At 38.3% G+C, this 18,080-nt stretch overlaps 2 protein-coding genes across 2 annotated transcripts; both read right to left on the reverse strand.

Annotated features, from left to right (window-relative positions):
• Positions 1 to 3,751: 3,751 nt before the first annotated feature.
• Positions 3,752 to 7,918, reverse strand: LOC131317095 (receptor-like protein kinase FERONIA). The gene is made up of 4 exons (XM_058346673.1): positions 7,774 to 7,918; positions 7,083 to 7,138; positions 6,960 to 6,962; positions 3,752 to 4,951 (listed from the first exon to the last, which is right to left on the reverse strand). The coding sequence occupies exons 1-4, from the start codon at positions 7,916 to 7,918 to the stop codon at positions 3,752 to 3,754; spliced, it is 1,404 nt and encodes a 467-aa protein (XP_058202656.1).
• Positions 7,919 to 13,034: 5,116 nt separating this feature from the next.
• Positions 13,035 to 17,949, reverse strand: LOC131317096 (probable serine/threonine-protein kinase PIX13). Its single transcript, XM_058346674.1, has 4 exons — positions 16,554 to 17,949; positions 16,209 to 16,461; positions 13,493 to 13,629; positions 13,035 to 13,335 (listed from the first exon to the last, which is right to left on the reverse strand). Exons 1-4 carry the CDS (start codon positions 17,801 to 17,803, stop codon positions 13,035 to 13,037), a joined length of 1,941 nt encoding a protein of 646 aa, XP_058202657.1. The 5' UTR covers positions 17,804 to 17,949.
• Between the last annotated feature and the right edge of the window lie 131 nt (positions 17,950 to 18,080).

The following is an 18,080-nucleotide window of genomic DNA, read 5'->3' on the forward strand; positions in this document are numbered from 1 at the left end:
TCTTCAGAACATTTCGGCAAACATGGTTCAAGCACCTATCAAGTATCATGTGTTGATCACAACAGTCCAAATTAAATCTCTTTGTAACCGACCAGAGTATTTATACTAAATGAATACATATTTTTCAAATGCTATTTACGTTACTTATGTTGGAAACACAGGACATAAATTTTATGAATTTTAGTTCTAACCTGATTCGTTACCATACCTCAATCATTAACAACTTTAAATTACCTCGACAATGTTCGTTGGCAGTTTGGCTGGAACTTCTATGGGTACTGTGGACTCCTCCTCCTCAGCGGCTATGCTTGTTGACGGTGTGGGAAATTTGGAATGAGAGGTCGACGGCAATTTGTTAGGCAAGTTCTGGACGCCGACGCTTGAAACTTCCGGCAAACATTGCATCATTTTTCACCGCTCCTCTACAGAAAGCTAGGACAGTGCACATAAGAATTATTTCCATCATTGTACACTTTAGATTATAAACATAGCAATAACCAACTATATTGTTAGATTACCAATAACTGGAGTTTTGGTCGTGAAAATTAGTTAATACAAAACCTCTTAAACCAACTGTTTCGCTCCAAATTCACAAAAGGCAGTCCATACAACGTAGTCATCCATTCAAGGTATGAAAGAATAACCCAAGTCCCTTTCTTTTCCCTTCTTTGTAAGAATCGTTAGTTCCACAGGAGCATAGGCATATCTAATTTTTACTTATTCCATAATCAGCAGGAATCATTTGTGCAACATGAATAATTTACTTATCCCTTTCTTTTCCATTCATTTTAAGTATCATTTAGTTTCACAGGAGTAAAGGAACCAAGTCTCTATCTCTTTTAGAATCATTTGTGCAATATCGAGTTGAATTAATTACAAATTGCCATTGGAACATTGTATCGAACAGTTAGTAGGCAAATAAGAACTTCGTTTAGAACTTTGCATCAGGGGTCTGTAGTTTTCAAAGGTAAGCAGTAGGAAAATCCAAAAATTAAAGTAATGGTGACATTTTAAGAAAACCCACCGTTCACCCTTGCCGTCTCCGTTCACTCTACAGAATTTCCGTCCAGTCTACAGAATTGGACTAATAGAAGTATGGTCAATTGATAGTCGAAGTATATGTCGGTAGGTAGGAGGGGATAGCGTGCGTGAGGGAGAGAGGATGGCAGCGGAAATAGAAATCGGCATATCGGTGCCGCTTTATTTTTTTGACTAATGGTGTCGAGGGCGGCGGCGGAGGCCTGAGGATGGGATCGCGGAAGAGGAAGGCTTGTGGGAGTACAACTTGACGTTTCTCTGAAACTTATGCCAAGCGGTGGGAATTTCCAAGGCAAAACCAAAATAGAAAGGCTACAACTTTTACCAACAGGCCCTAGGGTGGCAACGATTCACAATGTCAGAAGAACTGAAAACGGAAAAACGTGTAGCTTCGGTTATCAAAGGTCGGTTTGTTATTTTGGGTGGTTTGAAAGGGTAATTTTGGAAGGTGAAAAGTAGAAAACACCTTTGTACATTTAAAAGAAGTAGTATAGATAAAAACAAAAGAAAGGGTTGCACGACTTTTTGGTTTTTCGGTGGAGGCGAGTTTGATAAGTTTGTAGCAGCCCACGTTCTTTCCTTCTTGCATCTTCGAATGTTTTATTTCAGGTTGTCTAGATAACGCTTCTCATCATATTATTCATTCATTCATTGTGCCGTTTGCTATTGTGGCCGAATCTTTTGGAGATTGAATTGGAGCCGGTTGAATCCGGAAATCGGATGTGAAGTCCGTGGTGCATCTATTGGATCTTGAAGAAGCTCGGGGAGCATCGGAGATTGGCGAAAATAGGTAAAGGCTTGGGTAAGGTTTTTACAATTTCGCAATCTGTACTTTTTTTCGATTAATAGAATAAAGCAGTAGTGTTAGGCCGTGATTTTGGCTTAGGGTTATTTAGGACCCTAAGTTTTTCCACGTAAATCATGCGTCTCTTGTCACATTTTTTATTCTACTGTAGTACTTGATTTTTGGTTAGGATTAATCGAGATAATAAACCCGTTCTTCTCTATTAATTTTTTAAATCAGAAAATTGGTATTTTTTTTTTCAAAACTTCTATTCACCCCCCTCTAGGAGTAGATTGAACTCTTCCGCATAATTTCACTACGTTCTCTCTTGTTCCACGGCAGAGCCGCATCACAATTAATCTTGAATGAACTAGAGTCCGGACTTGGGCTTTGAATGAAGTCCTCATTAGTTTTATTTTGATCAACATCATTAGGCCTTGTTCTTGTAAACATAATCTTTTTTTTCATTTTGTGTGTTTTGTTTGTTTTGTTTTGAATTTTTGTTAGATTCAAGTGGTATTTTTGGGGTTAATCATTCGTTTTGACTAGATGAATCTAAAAAGTATACAAAATTATGGACAAAAGAAAAAAAAAGTTCACTAAAGACGAAAAAAGTACTCCCTCCATCCCTTTTTTAGTGGGTAAAAATTGGTAAATTTTTTATTTTGTCTCTAAAAGTAGATTTTATTTTGAAAGTTAGTGAGTAAAAATGTAATGATAATGTTTTCATAGAGGGTAAGAAGAGAAAGTGGAGGTAAAAAGTTGATGTAAAAGGTATAATGATGATGTCTTTTTAATAAGTTGGAATTATGAAGCAAAACACTAAAAAATGGACGGACGAAGTATCCAACAGCTGAATTTGTCTAAAATGCCGTCTTATTTGAATTTTTTCAATATCGGTCCATATTTTTATACTTTTTCGTTGAAACGAACGATTAACCCTAAAAATTACGACGAAAAGCTAAACAAAAGTTACGAAAAATAAAAAGGAAAAATCTAAAATCAGCCCACTGAGCTGACAATAAGAAGTGTGAATGTATATTAAAAAGTGTAAAAAAAATATATAGCAACATGTGTTTTCCTTATTCTTTTGCGTGTTTATTGTCAACCCACTGGGCTGACAATTGAAAGACCGAAATAAAAATACCGAAATAAGTTTCAGACTTATAAGTTTACAAGAACGTAACCTTATTTCATTACCAAGAAATTCAAATATAAATAAACATATCACAAAGACTTTCCAAGTAATGAATTAAGCAAACACGTACCAACCACCATAGCAAACAAGGTACAAGGATTATACTACAAAGCTAAAACAGGGGAAATATGCATCTGGAGCCTCTAGCCAGGACCCAAGGGTAGAAGGAGCTAGAGGGATAGAGAGACAAGTGGGGTCATTTGAATTTTCGAAGTATCCAACGATGCGATACGTTTATTTTACAAGTCTTTTTTTTTTTTTTCAATAGATAGAAGAGATTATTTCATCATATATGAAATACAGAGTACAAAACACTAAATCGAGTTTACGAAATAACCAAACTCAACAATTTAATCAATTCAAGAAATAAGTCAATTATATGGTAAAAACAAAGAAAAAAAAAAAAATCCCTCTAAGGGAAGAATACCCATATGCAGGTGGAGAGACTCGAACTCCTGATATCATAGTGAGATACAAGAATCTTGACTAACTGAGCTAAGCCTAGTTGGTTTTTTATTTTAAAAGTCTGACTCGATTAAAATTGTGATGCTATCCCAGACAATTCAACAGTAGTAATCCAAAACCCACAAAGTAACTGCTGGGTTCAGAGTGCCCTCATGGATTTGGTTACACAATGTTACTCTCTGCGACTGCTTTAAAAATCAACTTGCGGGTGCGATATTGAATGTCATAAAAGACTTAATTGAAACTGTTCCCATCACCAATTGATTTTAGGAAAGATGGTGGAAAAGTGGTTTGACGGTAACACTTAAAACCCTTGCAACCTTATAACCTATACGGTATGATCTTCCTTTTTGTTGGGATGCTAAAGCGTGCTGAAGGCTGCGCAACACTTCAGCCATCGAAGGCCTTGATCTTGGTCTCTTTTCCAAACAATTTACAACGAGCCCAACGAAAGACTTCAAACAACACGGAGATATTTGCTCATCGAGAGAGGGATCAATGAGTTCGTCGAGCTTTTTCTTCTCGATGCAGTGTTGAACCCAATCGACTAAGCTGATTTGTTCTTCCTCCAGACTTGTATCCAAAGCTGGCCTCCCGCACAGCACTTCCAATAACACTACGCCAAAGGCATACACGTCAGATTTTGGGGTTAGTCTCTGGGTTATGAAATAATCTGGATCAAAATACCCGAATGTGCCTTTCACTTTTGTGCTTATATGGGTTGTTAAATGACTTTTAGTGCCCTTGGACAACCCAAAATCCGAAATCTTGGCTATCCAATTTTCGTCTAGCAAAATATTTGTGGTTTTCACATCCCGGTGTATGAAAGTTCGATCGGTACCGCTATGAAGGTAGTTTAATCCGCGTGCGGCATCAATACATATGTCGAGCCTTTGCTCCCAAGTGAGAGGAGAAATCCTTTTACCACTCGCTGGTCTACCAATTCTATAGAGATGACTAGCTAGGGTCCCTTGAGATATATATTCGTAAACAAGGATCATCTCCTGACGCTCATTGCAGAGGCCAATCAACCCAACGAGATTAGTATGCTGGAGTTTCGAAAGCATCTTGACCTCTGTCCAAAACTCTCCCGCACCTTGCTTGGACTCGGCATTCAACCGCTTTATGGCAACAATCATAGCACCATCGTCAATGAACCCTTTGTATACCTTACCAAATCCTCCCTTCCCAATGACTAACGCCTCGTCGAAGTTGTTAGTGGATATGAGTATCTCATCCAACGAAAAGCATCGACAAGATTCCTCCGGTCTGATCACACCACTATCAACTCCGTCCTCACTCTCGAAAAAGTGCGACGGATGGGGTACAGGTGACGGAAAGATGTAAGATACCTTACCCTTATTTTCGGGGAGCTTGTTTCCGTGACTCAGACCTGTGCAAAAACCAGAAATGCCATTGACAAGCCTTTCTGGTGGGCCAAGTCGACTCTCTGCGAAATCCTCTCTCTAAAGACGACATATTCTGCAGATTTTCGTCGTACAAAACACAGGGGATATATGGTGTCAAAGTTTTGCGGGATGCACAAGTTATCAATGGCTTTAGTTATGTATATATGCCTATGGGGAAAGATTGAGGAAAGGGAGATAGAGAAAGAAACGTGCAAGGTTCTGGTTCAAACCTTGTAGATGAGATTGACTAGGAAATTGTGAAGGCTTTTTATAACACCGGGGGTGAGATGAGATCAACTGGAATTGGGTTCCTCAGTGTTGAATTTTCAACCTCTAGAGACTGACCGAGTCACCTCTCACACAGGGAAGAAATAAACATACGTATAGTCATGACGTGGCCGGGATGTAAAACTACCTGCATTGAAATATGCTCCCTCCCATTCCTAAGTGAGAGTTCACTCTCGCTATTCCGGAGCTCTTAATAAAATATTTATATTTTTAAATTACTAATATTCTATATATGCAGTATAGATCTTTTTCACTTATAAAAAAAATATGGATTTTGTTCGATAGATGTTATAATTAGTTCTATTAGGAAAAAGTTTTAAAAGTATTTAAAACATCGTCTAGAATATTGGTCACGTCAAAAATCACATTGATCGGATATCGTTTGATGTGATTTCGGAATGAATTAAGTTTCAAAAAAATGTGCCAAGGGAGGACTTCGGGTTAGTGCTGTGCAGTGAGGTGAGGTGCACAACACCGTGTTCCGCACCTCCGAGCCGTCGGATTGTGAATCTGACGGCTCGGATCTCATTTAGGCAATCAACGATCGAGAACCGTTCATTATCGAGATGAGATCTGAGCCGACGGATGCAAGATCCGACGACTCGGAGGTGCGTAGCACGGTGCTGTGTACACTACTGTACAACACCATCTCCCATTTCGCTAAGGGGTTGCAATCCAGTGTTGCATATCTTTTTTTTTTTAGAAGACTAATGCATTTTGAATTGATATTGAGCGATATTCGACTAACGCGATTTTTGTGCGGCCAATATTCTTGGCAAGCTCTAAAAAGTGCACGATTTTAATTATTGTTTTGGATCCAAAAAAAGGGCCCACACACAATTGGCCAAGATTAGGCGGGACTGGACCCAATCACGGGAGCCTGTACGCGTGGACTATTTCAATCTTTATCTTTATCAATTGACTATTATTCTCGTAAACAGAAGGAAAATATTAAGCCTAATTAAGTCAGCATAAATGGGTCTGTTTAGTTTTATAACTGATTATCTTCTTTTCCACGTTGGTTAATTAAGAGAAAACTAAAACCTTCCCATCACAGTAAAAAACTTTTGATATGCTTCTAATTCAACCCACCTACGTAATTATGTATAGCTTTCAATACCGAACCCGAAGCCCAAAATTTTTGATATTTTGCATTTATCCATGTATTAGTTGAAGTCCTAATCACACTTAATTTTGTACTATCATTCTTTTTCTTTTTCTTTTTCTTTGTATGTCTCTATGTACTATATATAATTGGCTGCTTTAGGCCCGTGAGATACTAAATAAATTGTAGGGACATTTCCAAGCTAGAAAATACTTTGAAACATGAAAAGGGTTGAGATAAAATCTATGGCACGGCCTTCATTACTGCTTTTCCTGTTAAAATTACAGAGAGAGTGAAACTTAAGTAATACTTTTGAAATCTTTTAATGTTCGGTTATTTTATGAGATTTTTTTTGTGTCCATAAATAAGAAAATTTGTTTAGGGAAAGATGATTAATGTACTTTATATATTGTGCTTAAAAATTTGTAAAGAACCTCATCTTCGGCTATCGTTTTAGACTCCCAAAATTCAGGGCCGGCATTCAATGTGCGTACATTGGGTGAATATTCAACGACCCAAATGCGACCCCATCCACATTAAAAAGGACTTGCATTTGAATTAACCAAGAATGATGACTTGTCCAAGAGTTTGAATTAGCCTTCGCAAGAGTTCGAATTTTCAAGTGACAAAAATGCTTATCTAAGAGACTAAGACCCACGACAGAATTCTTACCTTCTGGACATAGTAACAACAAGAAACTAACCAACTAGCAACTAGAAAACACGGAAAATTTTAGAACAGAGCTCCAAGGCTGTGAGACTCTTCTGTTGAAAAATTCTTCTATTTCTCTCGCACCAGACATGATAGATGACTGCTGCCAAAGAATGCTTGAAGACCAACCTCTGAATTGACTAGGGGTGAGCAAATAATCAGTTAAACCGTGAATCCAGCCCAAACTAATCCAAACCGAATTATTTTGTTTGGTTTTTAAGTAGTGTGGTTTGGTCTTGGTTTTAAAAAATTCAAAACCGAATTATATGGTTTGGTTTGTGGATTTACATTAACAGTTGCGGTTCCAAACTGATTCGGACCGTATATATACATTTATATATATTTTAGTTTAATATAGATACACTAATAAATATAGGCTATGCCATAGTGAATTAACTTCTTAATTTAGTACTCCACTTCACCGCTACATTCCTTTACTGCGAATTGTAATTGCCCTAAATTTCTATTAGTTGATTTTGATGAGTTTTGGTGATTTCAATAGAATTTTAAGTTCAAATATAAGTTTTGGTTTTATTTATCTATGCTATTTTGAGTACTTTAAATGGTGTATAAAATTGATATTTTAACTTCAAACAAACTATGGTTCAAAATCGAAACCGATCCGTATCTTAAAGGTCTAGATTGGTTAGGTTTTATGAAATTTATGGATTGGTTTAGTTCTTAAAATTCATAATCTGTAGGTATTGGTTTGATTCTTGGTTTACTACAAAACCAAACCAATCCGGACCATGCTCACCCCTACAGAATTTGTTACAAGTTTGATTCTCTTGTTGCCTTGGCAGCAAGAGAATAATGTAGTTAAAAGTGAACTTCAGGATTCTCACCGTAACAGAAATAGACAGATGAATAAAAGCATCACGATTTCGGAAAGGAATATTTACAAAAGATAACCGACTCATTTTCTAAACAGATTACCGAAGATCAGCAAATCGTTTTATTGCCCACATTTTGTTTTTGAACAAAGGATTGTTACGAAGGGCCCCATTTGAAAAGTTCGTATCGGGCCCCAAAAAAACTCATAGCCGGCCTTGTTTCTACTTAATTCGCTGGGAAATTTTGCTTAGATGTGAAGACGTGAGAGCTTTTTGAATTTGATTAGATCACACAACAAACAAGTAGGAGTAGAACTATATGATTAGTTAGTGAATCTACGAATTTATTTTTTATGTACTCGCAGATTTGCCGTGCGATAAGAAACATTGATCATTTGAAAATGGATCCTACTACAACAGTTTGATATATAGAAAAAAAGTTAACTGTTACATTTTAAGAGTAAGAACACAATGAAATTTTTCCTGTAATATGAAAATTGGTCCAAATGGACCCTCAGTCCATCCGTATCCGGGTGCATGATTGTTTTTGTCTGAAATCGTGTGCATTGGAGTTCCAGTACTAGCGATAGAGCTCTGCCAATTCTCTTGCATTGCCAATGCAGATCGGAGGCTCCTCACTGTTGGAGTTTTTCAAAATAAATTGAATTTTAGTTTGGAGTTTTCGGAAAGGTACTAAATGAGAATTTTGTGAAAGGTTGCTACACTTTTTCGCATGAGTTGTGACTTTATGTAAATGGTTGTAACACCCATTAAATTGGGGTGTGTTCATTTGAAAAGATGTGATTGTTAGGAAGGGATGTGAATCATGGGGTGCCTCCAAGAGACATGACTTTTCCTAATTACTTGTTTAAAGGGTGCCTACTAATAGGCATGTTCTTTCCATTAATAGTCTTGAATAGACATGACCATTTCTTATGGTTGTTTGCTAGAGACACAACCTTTCACATAAGGGTGTTTATAAGTCTATAAATAGGCCATTTGTAAAGTCACTCAAGGGACCGAAAATTCCATATAGAATTGCTCTCTTTCTCTCTACACACTCTCCTCCCAGCAATGGAAACAGAGTATTAGTTCTTGGTTTTACATTTGCTTAGCGGATATTCTGTCTGTCATCGTTTGTGCAAACGCAAACAGAAAGAACCTAGAGTTCGGATTCGATTTATCTTGAAGGCGGATTTGCTGTAACCCGATGCACACCTTTTGGTGGGGGCAAATACTGTCTTTAGGAAAGCGTTTTCCTAACGTGACTCGAATGCTTCTACAATTCCAAATTTGAAGAGACGACGCCATCACTTTTATCATAATGAAGACCGGATTTCCAACACTCACTACGTGGTGTATCGACAGTCTTTGGATCCCCTGTTCAACCAAACAACTCAACGTTAACTTGACGAATTCCCTCAAACACTTTGGTCCTATTTTCCCAGTAAGGTGCGGATCCATGACCTGATTGTTAAAAGTAATGCCTTGTTGTAATTTTGTATTTGGGCTAAATATTTATGTATGTGGGCTATAAAATGTAGTTTGTATATGGGCCTCTTATATGTGTTTCAGTAATTTAGTTAGGCCCAAAGTTGTGTCTATATAAGTCCTTGTAAGAATTGTCTAGAACTAATGAGAAGTGAATGAAAAATCTGAGAGAGCTTTCCTCTGGTTTCCCCTGTTCGTGCGTCTCCCCGAGAGCTATTGCGGCATTCTATTGCTTGTTTAGTTGCTAATTTCTCCACTAATCAACAAAGGTTCACCGCTAATCTCAGCCAACACTGATAACTGTTCTCGGATTGGAGAAATTTTTTGAACGAACCCCATAGTGGCACATCACGATGTTTGGGGTTCCGGTAGATATCCAACTGCTTGTCACAAGTCAGTACTTCCAACAACATTACATGTTGGAAAAACGATTGCTGCAAAAACTGAACTGTTGGCGAAACCTCCACAAATGTCGAAATACGCTTCGAGATACGACTATGTCGCTTTCCTAAAGACAATATTTGCCCCCACCAGATGGTATGCAAAGGTTTACAGCAAATCTGTTACGGCCTTGAATTTTAATTTATTTTATTAATTAATTTGGCCATTATTTAATTTGATGTTATGATTGGGTCCTGATTAATTATTTTTGCGTACACAACGGATACAACTGTTGTTATTATAACTACAAGGGTATGAGCTTGATTAACCATAGTAATTCAGTTTTTTACCTCAGTTAGAATTTTAAATATTTTGTTTAACTAGAAGGCTATAATTTTGGGTGTTCGTGATTAGTGGGTAGTTTTATAAAGTTACTCGTTAGGAGATATTTTGACGGAGTAGGGTTCTTATTTGGAGAGAACGTTTGTGACAAGAGATTGAGAGAACTTTGTGAGAAAGAGGAAAAGAGAGAGAGAAACGGCAGTCAAAGGTTTGGTGGCTTTGTGATCAATCGGGTAAGAGATTCTTGAACCCTTTATTCTTGTTCCTTTTTCCATTCTTTGCCGTTCGTAGGTTGAGGTAAAGTTTGACTTTTGGAAGGTATAAAACAATGGAATTACTGAGAGGTTAATTGGGTTCCATTCTTTTGGCACCATTGGTTTTTCTTTTAATCCTATTGAAATATGGAGTAGTGGAGATGCGTGTGATATGGATGTGAGACCAGGTGTCTAAAAGTGTGCATGGCGGACGTGGGTCTGGCGAAGTGGTGTGCGGCGGTGCATGTGTTGGTTCAGTGCAAGAGGTGCCATAGGTTGGAGTTTGTGGGAGGATTTTAATATTTATAATTATAGACTTGTAGTGGAGTTAAATGGTTTTGGGAGTTAAAAATTGTTATGGGAGAGTTGAAGAAGTGGTGGCGTGGCAGGTTAGAGTTGGGTTTTGTTGCTACTGTTGGTTTAACACCGTAGGATTAGATTCTAGGTTTGGGCCTTTTACTAATTAATAATACTTCTACTTCAATGGTCAGTGATAGATATGTATTAATTAGTCAATTTATATGCTTTATTTTTACAGGTTAGTCTTTTTGCGTGTTCGAGTTGCATTACTTTTTGGACCCAGGTGAGTGGTTAAGCATGTTATGTACTTTCGAACTTCCCTGTGTCTCTTAAATTGTTATTTTGAGAAATTTACTATTGAAATTGGAAACACATATTGTTTATATTTGATTATATTAAATTGGCATGCAGTATCGGTGAAATCATTTGTTGTTTAAATAATCTTTTGGTGAGAACTTTGTGGATATTGATGGGAACATATTTTTGAAGTCCAGAGAAATTAATCCTCTGTGTGCGGGTGACTCTGGCCATTAGAGAAGAGACCGGATTAAGCCGGTGACCCTAATGCTCAATGGTTGTTATTGACCGGATCGTTCTTTGGGAAAAGTTCCACGGGCTGCCTACTCGTGGTGACCCTAAGATTCGATATTGGATTCAATTTTGAGATATTTATTCACTGGCATTTGGTACTATTGATTTTGGTTGTGGTTCCCCATTGTTGTTGGAGATTGGATTGAGAACACCATTAAGACTTATCGAATGAATCGTTAATTGGATTAATGGATTATTTTGTTGTTCACCGCATATGCCAAATTATGTTGACATGGTAAATTATTTTGATCCCTATTTCAGAACCTTATTCTAATACATGCTTCGCCATTCACTGAGCTCGTCAGCTGACAGATTTATTCCGACTTCTTTTTCAGGCAAGTAGGGCAATTAGGAGGACTCTGGTGGCATCTCGGGGATTTAGTTTGGTTGACCTCCTTAGGGTGTCTCATCATATTTTTATTTTATTAATCGCTTCCGCATTTGAAACATTTGTCAGTATTGAATTCTTTTTATTATTGGTGGATCACTTGGTATTATTTGGTTCGTGGGATGTTTGTGCCCCATGCTTTTTGTTGAACTTAAATGGTTGGAGTTGTTTTTAATAAAAAAAAAGTGGTTGGCTGTTTAGTAGTTCTTTGCTTTGGAATTTAATTAAATTTCTTTTTAGGCTGCGTGTTCCATGGGTTAGTCTCATGGTTCACGGCCGGTCACTTACCATTTTAGGGTGTGACAAAATCTGCTTTCAAAATAAATCGAAGTTCTCCGTTTGAGTTTTGCACTAACGAAACGGATAGAATACCTGCTGGATGAATATAAGAATCGAGAACCACTGAATTCTGTTTTCTGCAGCAAAACAGAATGCAGAATGAATGCTAGGAAATATGGAGAGAGATGTGGGAGAAATTCGGCATATGTGTGTATATGAATTCTGTCAATTAGTGGTCTATTTATCGGCCACTACGCACCATTGTGAATGGGTACGCACTCGATCTAGTCTAACCATTGGATCAGATCCTATGGCCTTGATTGACCAGTCACATCCAGTCACACCGAACTGGTGTACTATTTCATTCACACATAATCAGATTTGATCCAATCCGTTGGATCGTGCCTAATCGTGGCCGATGGCTGTGATTGCAACTTTATGAACCAGCGCACACATAGGCTTGAGTTGCACCGGATAGGAACCACTCCGTGTGACTCACCTGCCACGCGGCGTTCACGTCAACGCCATCTTACTGTCAACTCGCAATAAGAAAGGTAGGCGCCTAGCGCTGACGTGCTAAGTGCGCGCGCGTGTGTACTGGTGCAAAACGCCAATTCCACCTGTATGGTGTTCGCATCATAGGCTACACCACACTAGATCATTATTTAATCATATTAGGAATGTTCCCTAATATATACCACTCCAACATCTCTCAATTAACCAATGCGGGACCAAGCTCACAAAGAGAAAAACAAACATTCTAAAGAAATAAGAAAATTTACAAAACCAAAACGACTACTCTTTTATTTTGAAAATCTCTAACATTACACCAAATGAATACCGGTCATCCTCCTCATATATACACAGAGTCGTAGCCCCTTGTAACCAGTCTAGGTATGCCTGCGCTAGTATCGGTCTTAGTTCTTATGTCAGGAAGCATAACTTTTGCAACCCAGTTCTCATCCAGTAGAATACCGGATGGTTCAATGCGGCGGTAGTTGTGTTCACGCTCTTCGTTCACATAGAGCTACTCTAGTCCTTGCGCAGCTCCAATGCAAATGTGAAGTCGCATTTCCCAGGAAAAGTGGAGGATGTGCACGATGCAAATGATCTTGGAAGGACCCATTTGCCATGTAATCGTGCACGAGGATCAGCTCGTCTCGCTCGGTGCAAAATACTATCGGAGAGAGTATGTTGGGTTGGAGGAGCAGTTTCTTCGGATGAATCTCATCCCCAACAGCTTTAAGTTTCTTACACCTCTTGATCGCAACATGAGATTTACCAAAAAGCTCTTTTTGAAATATTTTGTGGCATCACGAATGTCACCAAGTGAGAAATGGCGGTATAACTGGGTACCAGTTTTCAACCAACGGTCCATCGTCTGAAATGCCTTGGTCCTTATTCCCTCATATCTTCCTGTGTGTTGGGATAACAATGCAAGATGCTCTAAGAACTCGGTAAGCAACTGAAGCCAATTCCTGAAAACATAAGCTGAGAGTGTCAGGATCCGAAGCAGTTTTTTTTTTCTCTTCTCAACAAAGAAAGGAACCATTGAAAGGGATTACAATAGTTAAAAGGAGAGGACGCGAAGCAGTTAAGGAGACAGAGAAAGGGAGGCAGAGAGTGGGACCTGACCTTTTCTCCAACTCCTCCACCAGCGGTTCAATTATAAGTAGAGAACGAACAGATAGAATAAGGCCTTTAACAAAATCTTCAGGGCAGTCGTCATCCAGCAGTTGCCTTACAACTAACAGAGCATTTCCTGGGTTTACCTATCCAGAGAAATTCAAGAATATAATAGTTCAGCATTGTAGCCTTCTGATTGGTGGTACATTTACGCTCTCTAATATATGCGTGTTACATATGTTTAGTGTATTACTTGGGACTTGATACTCATTTTTCTGGTTTCAGAACTAGCGGAGCAATTGAATGGCACACGGAGCCAAATTGAGGAGTTAAAAGTGATAATAGCAAATAATCCAGTGGTGGCTCTGGATTATGAATGAAGGAATCATGGTAATGTGCACAGAAATGTTTTATCCGATTCCGGCATTAGCTTGCAAGTTTGGACATATCATCAACAATTCATGAGGATGTACACTCGAATGTGTACATCAAGATTATTTGTTGTTAGATGAAATTGGGTTTGCATGGATTTAGGAAGGGAGCTCTAATTGGCCACATAATTAATTATGCAATCTAATAAGGAAGGAAGAGTTAGTGTTTGACTAGGACTACATGACAACAGAATCAAGAGCACCAACTCACGCATAACAAGTTGGTTAAATCCAGTGAGACGATCCGTGCCGTGTTGATAGTCTATACTGAGTACAAGTCTTGAGAATATTTTTGGAGATTATCGATAGGAATTGCTACCCTATTGGTGATCTAGTTACGAGTTGAATGAAACCCCAGACTTTGCCACGATTTTTTGTTTTTGTAATGGGAGGTTGAATTGAAACCATAGTCTCTTTTTACTCATTGTTTCCAAAGTCTTTAATCTGCTTTCATAGTTTAATCAAATCAATCACAAATCCAACTTCTATTTGCTTTTCCACTTAAATTAGAAATTAATTGAAAGTATTGTAACTTAGCTTTTTAGTCCCCGTGGACAATCTTGGACTTAACCCCTGTTCTTCAGAATAATTGTTAGTTCCTTGTTTTATAAATTTATTTTTGATACGAAAACGACAGACCAGTTTGTGTAAGAAATTGGGCGTGACTAGGAATTCAAGTGGATGGAGCCGAAAAGGGGATTAGGTTATAGTTGGCGAATGGGAAATGCTGTAGTACCTGCACCAGCCGAACTATACCGTGCAGTGCAGTCGACCCGGCCGTCCATCTCGGCACGAACGACTTGGATTTAATCTGAGTTTACCTTGGAAGTCCATTGGTTGAAGAAGTTAGTCTTGGAGTGATACTGCAATGCTTCTATGCCTTTTGAAAGAGGTTGTGTACGTGGTAGTCGAAGTGTAACATCCCACTTTTTCAGTAAAAGGAAAATATAATATTTTTGACCAAAGTAAATCCTTCATTTTTCCTTTTTCAAACTTCTTTCTAATAAAAAAAAAATGTCAGCTGTTATTTACTTCATGTATTTTGAAAATTTATCTAAACTCAAATATCTTATACTCCCTCCGTCCCAAATTGGATGTCAATTTTTGATATCCGTGTCAATTTCAATTCCTTATATCTTTCAATATAGATTTCAAAAAATATGCAATATGGATCTTGTTTGATAGTTTTCGATTAGTTCTATTATACAAAATTTTCAAACTCATTAAAAACATTATAGATTGAAAGATATAAGCGATGAAAAATGACACGAGTTTCAAAAATTGTCATCCATTTTGGGACGGAGGGAGTATGTGAGTACGTATATATTATTGGGCCGCTTAGTGTACTCGGGTCGGGCTGGTTGATAGTATTTAATTAACGTAAGAGAGAGCCCTATATTCTTATACATATACAAAATTAGGGCGTTTGCATTTTTATTTCTTTTATCGTGTCAAACCGCTTCCGCGCTTTTATTTATTAGCTTCCGCACTTTTATTAATTGGCAGTTCATTGTGTCATTTGCTTAAGAAAAATATTGGTTTGGAGTCGCGCATGTTATTTTAATAAAATATCCAGTTCTTCTTTAGTAGTTCGAGTTAAAAATATTTTTAATTAGGCTTCGTGTCCCATGATTGCTTCATGGTGCACGGCTGGTCATGCTTCCGGATTTGGGGCGTGACAAGAAGCATGAAGCAAGGGGGTGGGTGGTGGGTCGGGCTGCAAACGAGCCGAATAGAGTCAAGCTTTAAATTAATGTTTAGGTTCGTTTGTTAAGTTTTTAAGCGAATTCGAGCCTAGCTCAAGCTTAATAAAAATTCAACGAGCTGGGCTTGGCTAGATTTGAGTCGAACTCAAATTTGTTCATGAGCCTTAATGAGTAAAAAATACTAGATATCTATGCTCTCATACATGGCTAGAATTGCAAATAAAATTTTAATTTCGTACATAAGTACGTTGATACATATATAAAATTATAAAAACTTATCAAAGTTTAACTTTATTATACTTTTAAAATTTTATCAATGTTATAAAACAGAGCAGTGTTTGTCTACCTATACAAACCCAGTGTTCTCTGCAGCCGTCGGATTAAATTTTTAATAGGTTATAGCTATCTGATCAAAAGAGCATTTTTACCATGGGAACGATCTTGGACTTGACACCTAGTCGAGGGAATAATTGTTGATTCCCAGTTTATAAATTCATTTTTGTTGCAATAAACAACTGACCACCTTCACAAGAGTTCTAATTTTCAAGTGACGAAAATGCTATCTAAGACCCTTGACAGAACTCTTACCTTCTCAACATAATCTTCAATGTGGCTGAGCATGTTGTTCGAATAAAGGTAGTGGGTCAGCTCTGGAACAAACCCAAAACGATCGCATACATTGATAAGTGGTCGTGCATCGCGAAGCTTTGCTTTCATCAAGAAGTTCTTTGTCTTCTCAGGGTCATAGATGTTGGATTCTCTTGTAACTCGTTCGACCTCCTCGATTTGTCCAGCCTTGGCAGCCGCCTTAATGTACTTAAAGTGAATTTCAGGATCTTCACTGTGACAGAAAATCAATCAATGAATGAAAGAATCACGATTTGGATAGGAATATTAACAAAATATAACTGAATCATTTCGTAGATATATTACCTGGAGCTCAGCAAATCTTTTAATTGTCCACTTGAGGATCTATTCCCTCTGTTCATCAAAATCTGAAACGTTTTGGTCATTAATCCCTCTGTTCTTCCTCTCTGTTGGGATACTAATGCGAGTTCAAGGCTGCCCAACGCTTCGGCCATTGTGGGCCGTGATTTGGGACTTTGTTGCAAACAATTGTTGGCAAGTAGAACAAAAGACTTCAGACAACGTGGTGCTATTTGTCCTCTGAGAGAGGGGTCAATGACTCTGGCAAGCTTTCCCTCTTTGATGCATTCTTGAGCAAAACGGGCTAAACTTATTTGCTCCTCGCTAAGTTCTCTATCCACGGCCGGCCTCCCGCATAACACTTCTAACAATATCACACCAAATGCATACACATCAGATTTTGCTGTCAGTCTTTGAGTAATGAAATACTCAGGATCAATATACCCAAATGTGCCCTTCACTTGTGTGCTTATATGGGTTATTGAGTGACTTGTAGTGCCTTTCGACAATCCAAAATCCGAAATCTTAGCTACCCAATTCTCGTCTATCAGAATGTTTGTGCTCTTCACATCTCGATGTATGAAACTCTGGCTGGTACCACTATGAAGGTGGTCTAATCCGCGGGCAGCACCAATACAAATGTGGAGTCTTTGTTCCCACGAGAGAGGAGATATACTTGTATTGCTTTTTGTTGTATTTAGCTTGTAGAGATGACCGGCAAGGGCCCCACGAGCTATATATTCGTAAACAAGAATCATCTCATGACAGTCGTTGCAGTAGCCGATTAACGCGACAAGATTAGCATGCCGGAGTGTTGAAAGTATCTTGACCTCCATCCAAAACTCTCCTGCACCTTGCTTGGACTCGGCATTCAACCGCTTTATGGCAACCATCGTGGCACCATCGTCGATGAACCCTTTATATACCTTACCGAATCCCCCTTTCCCAATAACTGATGCGTCATCAAAATTGTTAGTCGCTATTAGTACCTCATCCAGTGAAAAGCAACGACAAGTGCCCTCAGACTCAATCACACCACCATCTATTGGATTCTGATTGTTTGTAAAGGGCAGCTGTTTGGACAAGGCTCCGGCTGAAACGACGTTCGAAGAGAGTAAGACGTTGGAAACCTTTGTCCCATTTCTTGAAAGATTGTTTCCGTCACTCGAATATGTACCACTAGAAACATTGACGACAAGGCTTACTGGTTGACTCATTTGCCCTTCTTCAAAATTCCGGCTGTCTAAAGATGACATATTTTGGAGATTTTTTTAGGAATACTGGCAACAAATTGTAAGAATGGGGAATTTGGGGATAATCTCACAGATGATGGAGGAGACAGAGGATAGTGGATGAGAGAGAAACGTATGGTAATGGTTGAAGCAGCCCCTGTGTAAATGATGGCTGGGAAGACGATGAGTGTCAACTTGGGTTTTAGGTCAATTCCAAGAGTCCACGCGGATTTGTGTTCCCTAGAATATGTGTGACGAATCAAGCATGTATAGTTATTCAATTGAGTTGATCTTTTGCTAG

The sequence above is a fragment of the Rhododendron vialii genome, chromosome 2a (genome assembly GCF_030253575.1).
Source record: "Rhododendron vialii isolate Sample 1 chromosome 2a, ASM3025357v1".
NCBI classification, from domain to species: domain Eukaryota; kingdom Viridiplantae; phylum Streptophyta; class Magnoliopsida; order Ericales; family Ericaceae; genus Rhododendron; species Rhododendron vialii.

Excerpts from the sequence above, each read along its gene's own strand:
- LOC131317095 (XM_058346673.1), bottom strand. The coding sequence starts at position 7,918 with ATGAGTCGGTTATCTTTTGTAAATATTCCTTTCCGAAATCGTGATGCT. Across the intron at positions 7,139-7,773 it reads GCAACAAGAGAATCAAACTT|TCAATTCAGAGGTTGGTCTT; the intron begins GTAACAAATTCT and ends GCTCACCCCTAG.
- LOC131317096 (XM_058346674.1), bottom strand. The coding sequence starts at position 17,803 with ATGTCATCTTTAGACAGCCGGAATTTTGAAGAAGGGCAAATGAGTCAA. Across the intron at positions 16,462-16,553 it reads AAAGATTTGCTGAGCTCCAG|TGAAGATCCTGAAATTCACT; the intron begins GTAATATATCTA and ends TTTCTGTCACAG. Across the intron at positions 13,336-13,492 it reads GTGGAGGAGTTGGAGAAAAG|GAATTGGCTTCAGTTGCTTA; the intron begins GTCAGGTCCCAC and ends TTATGTTTTCAG.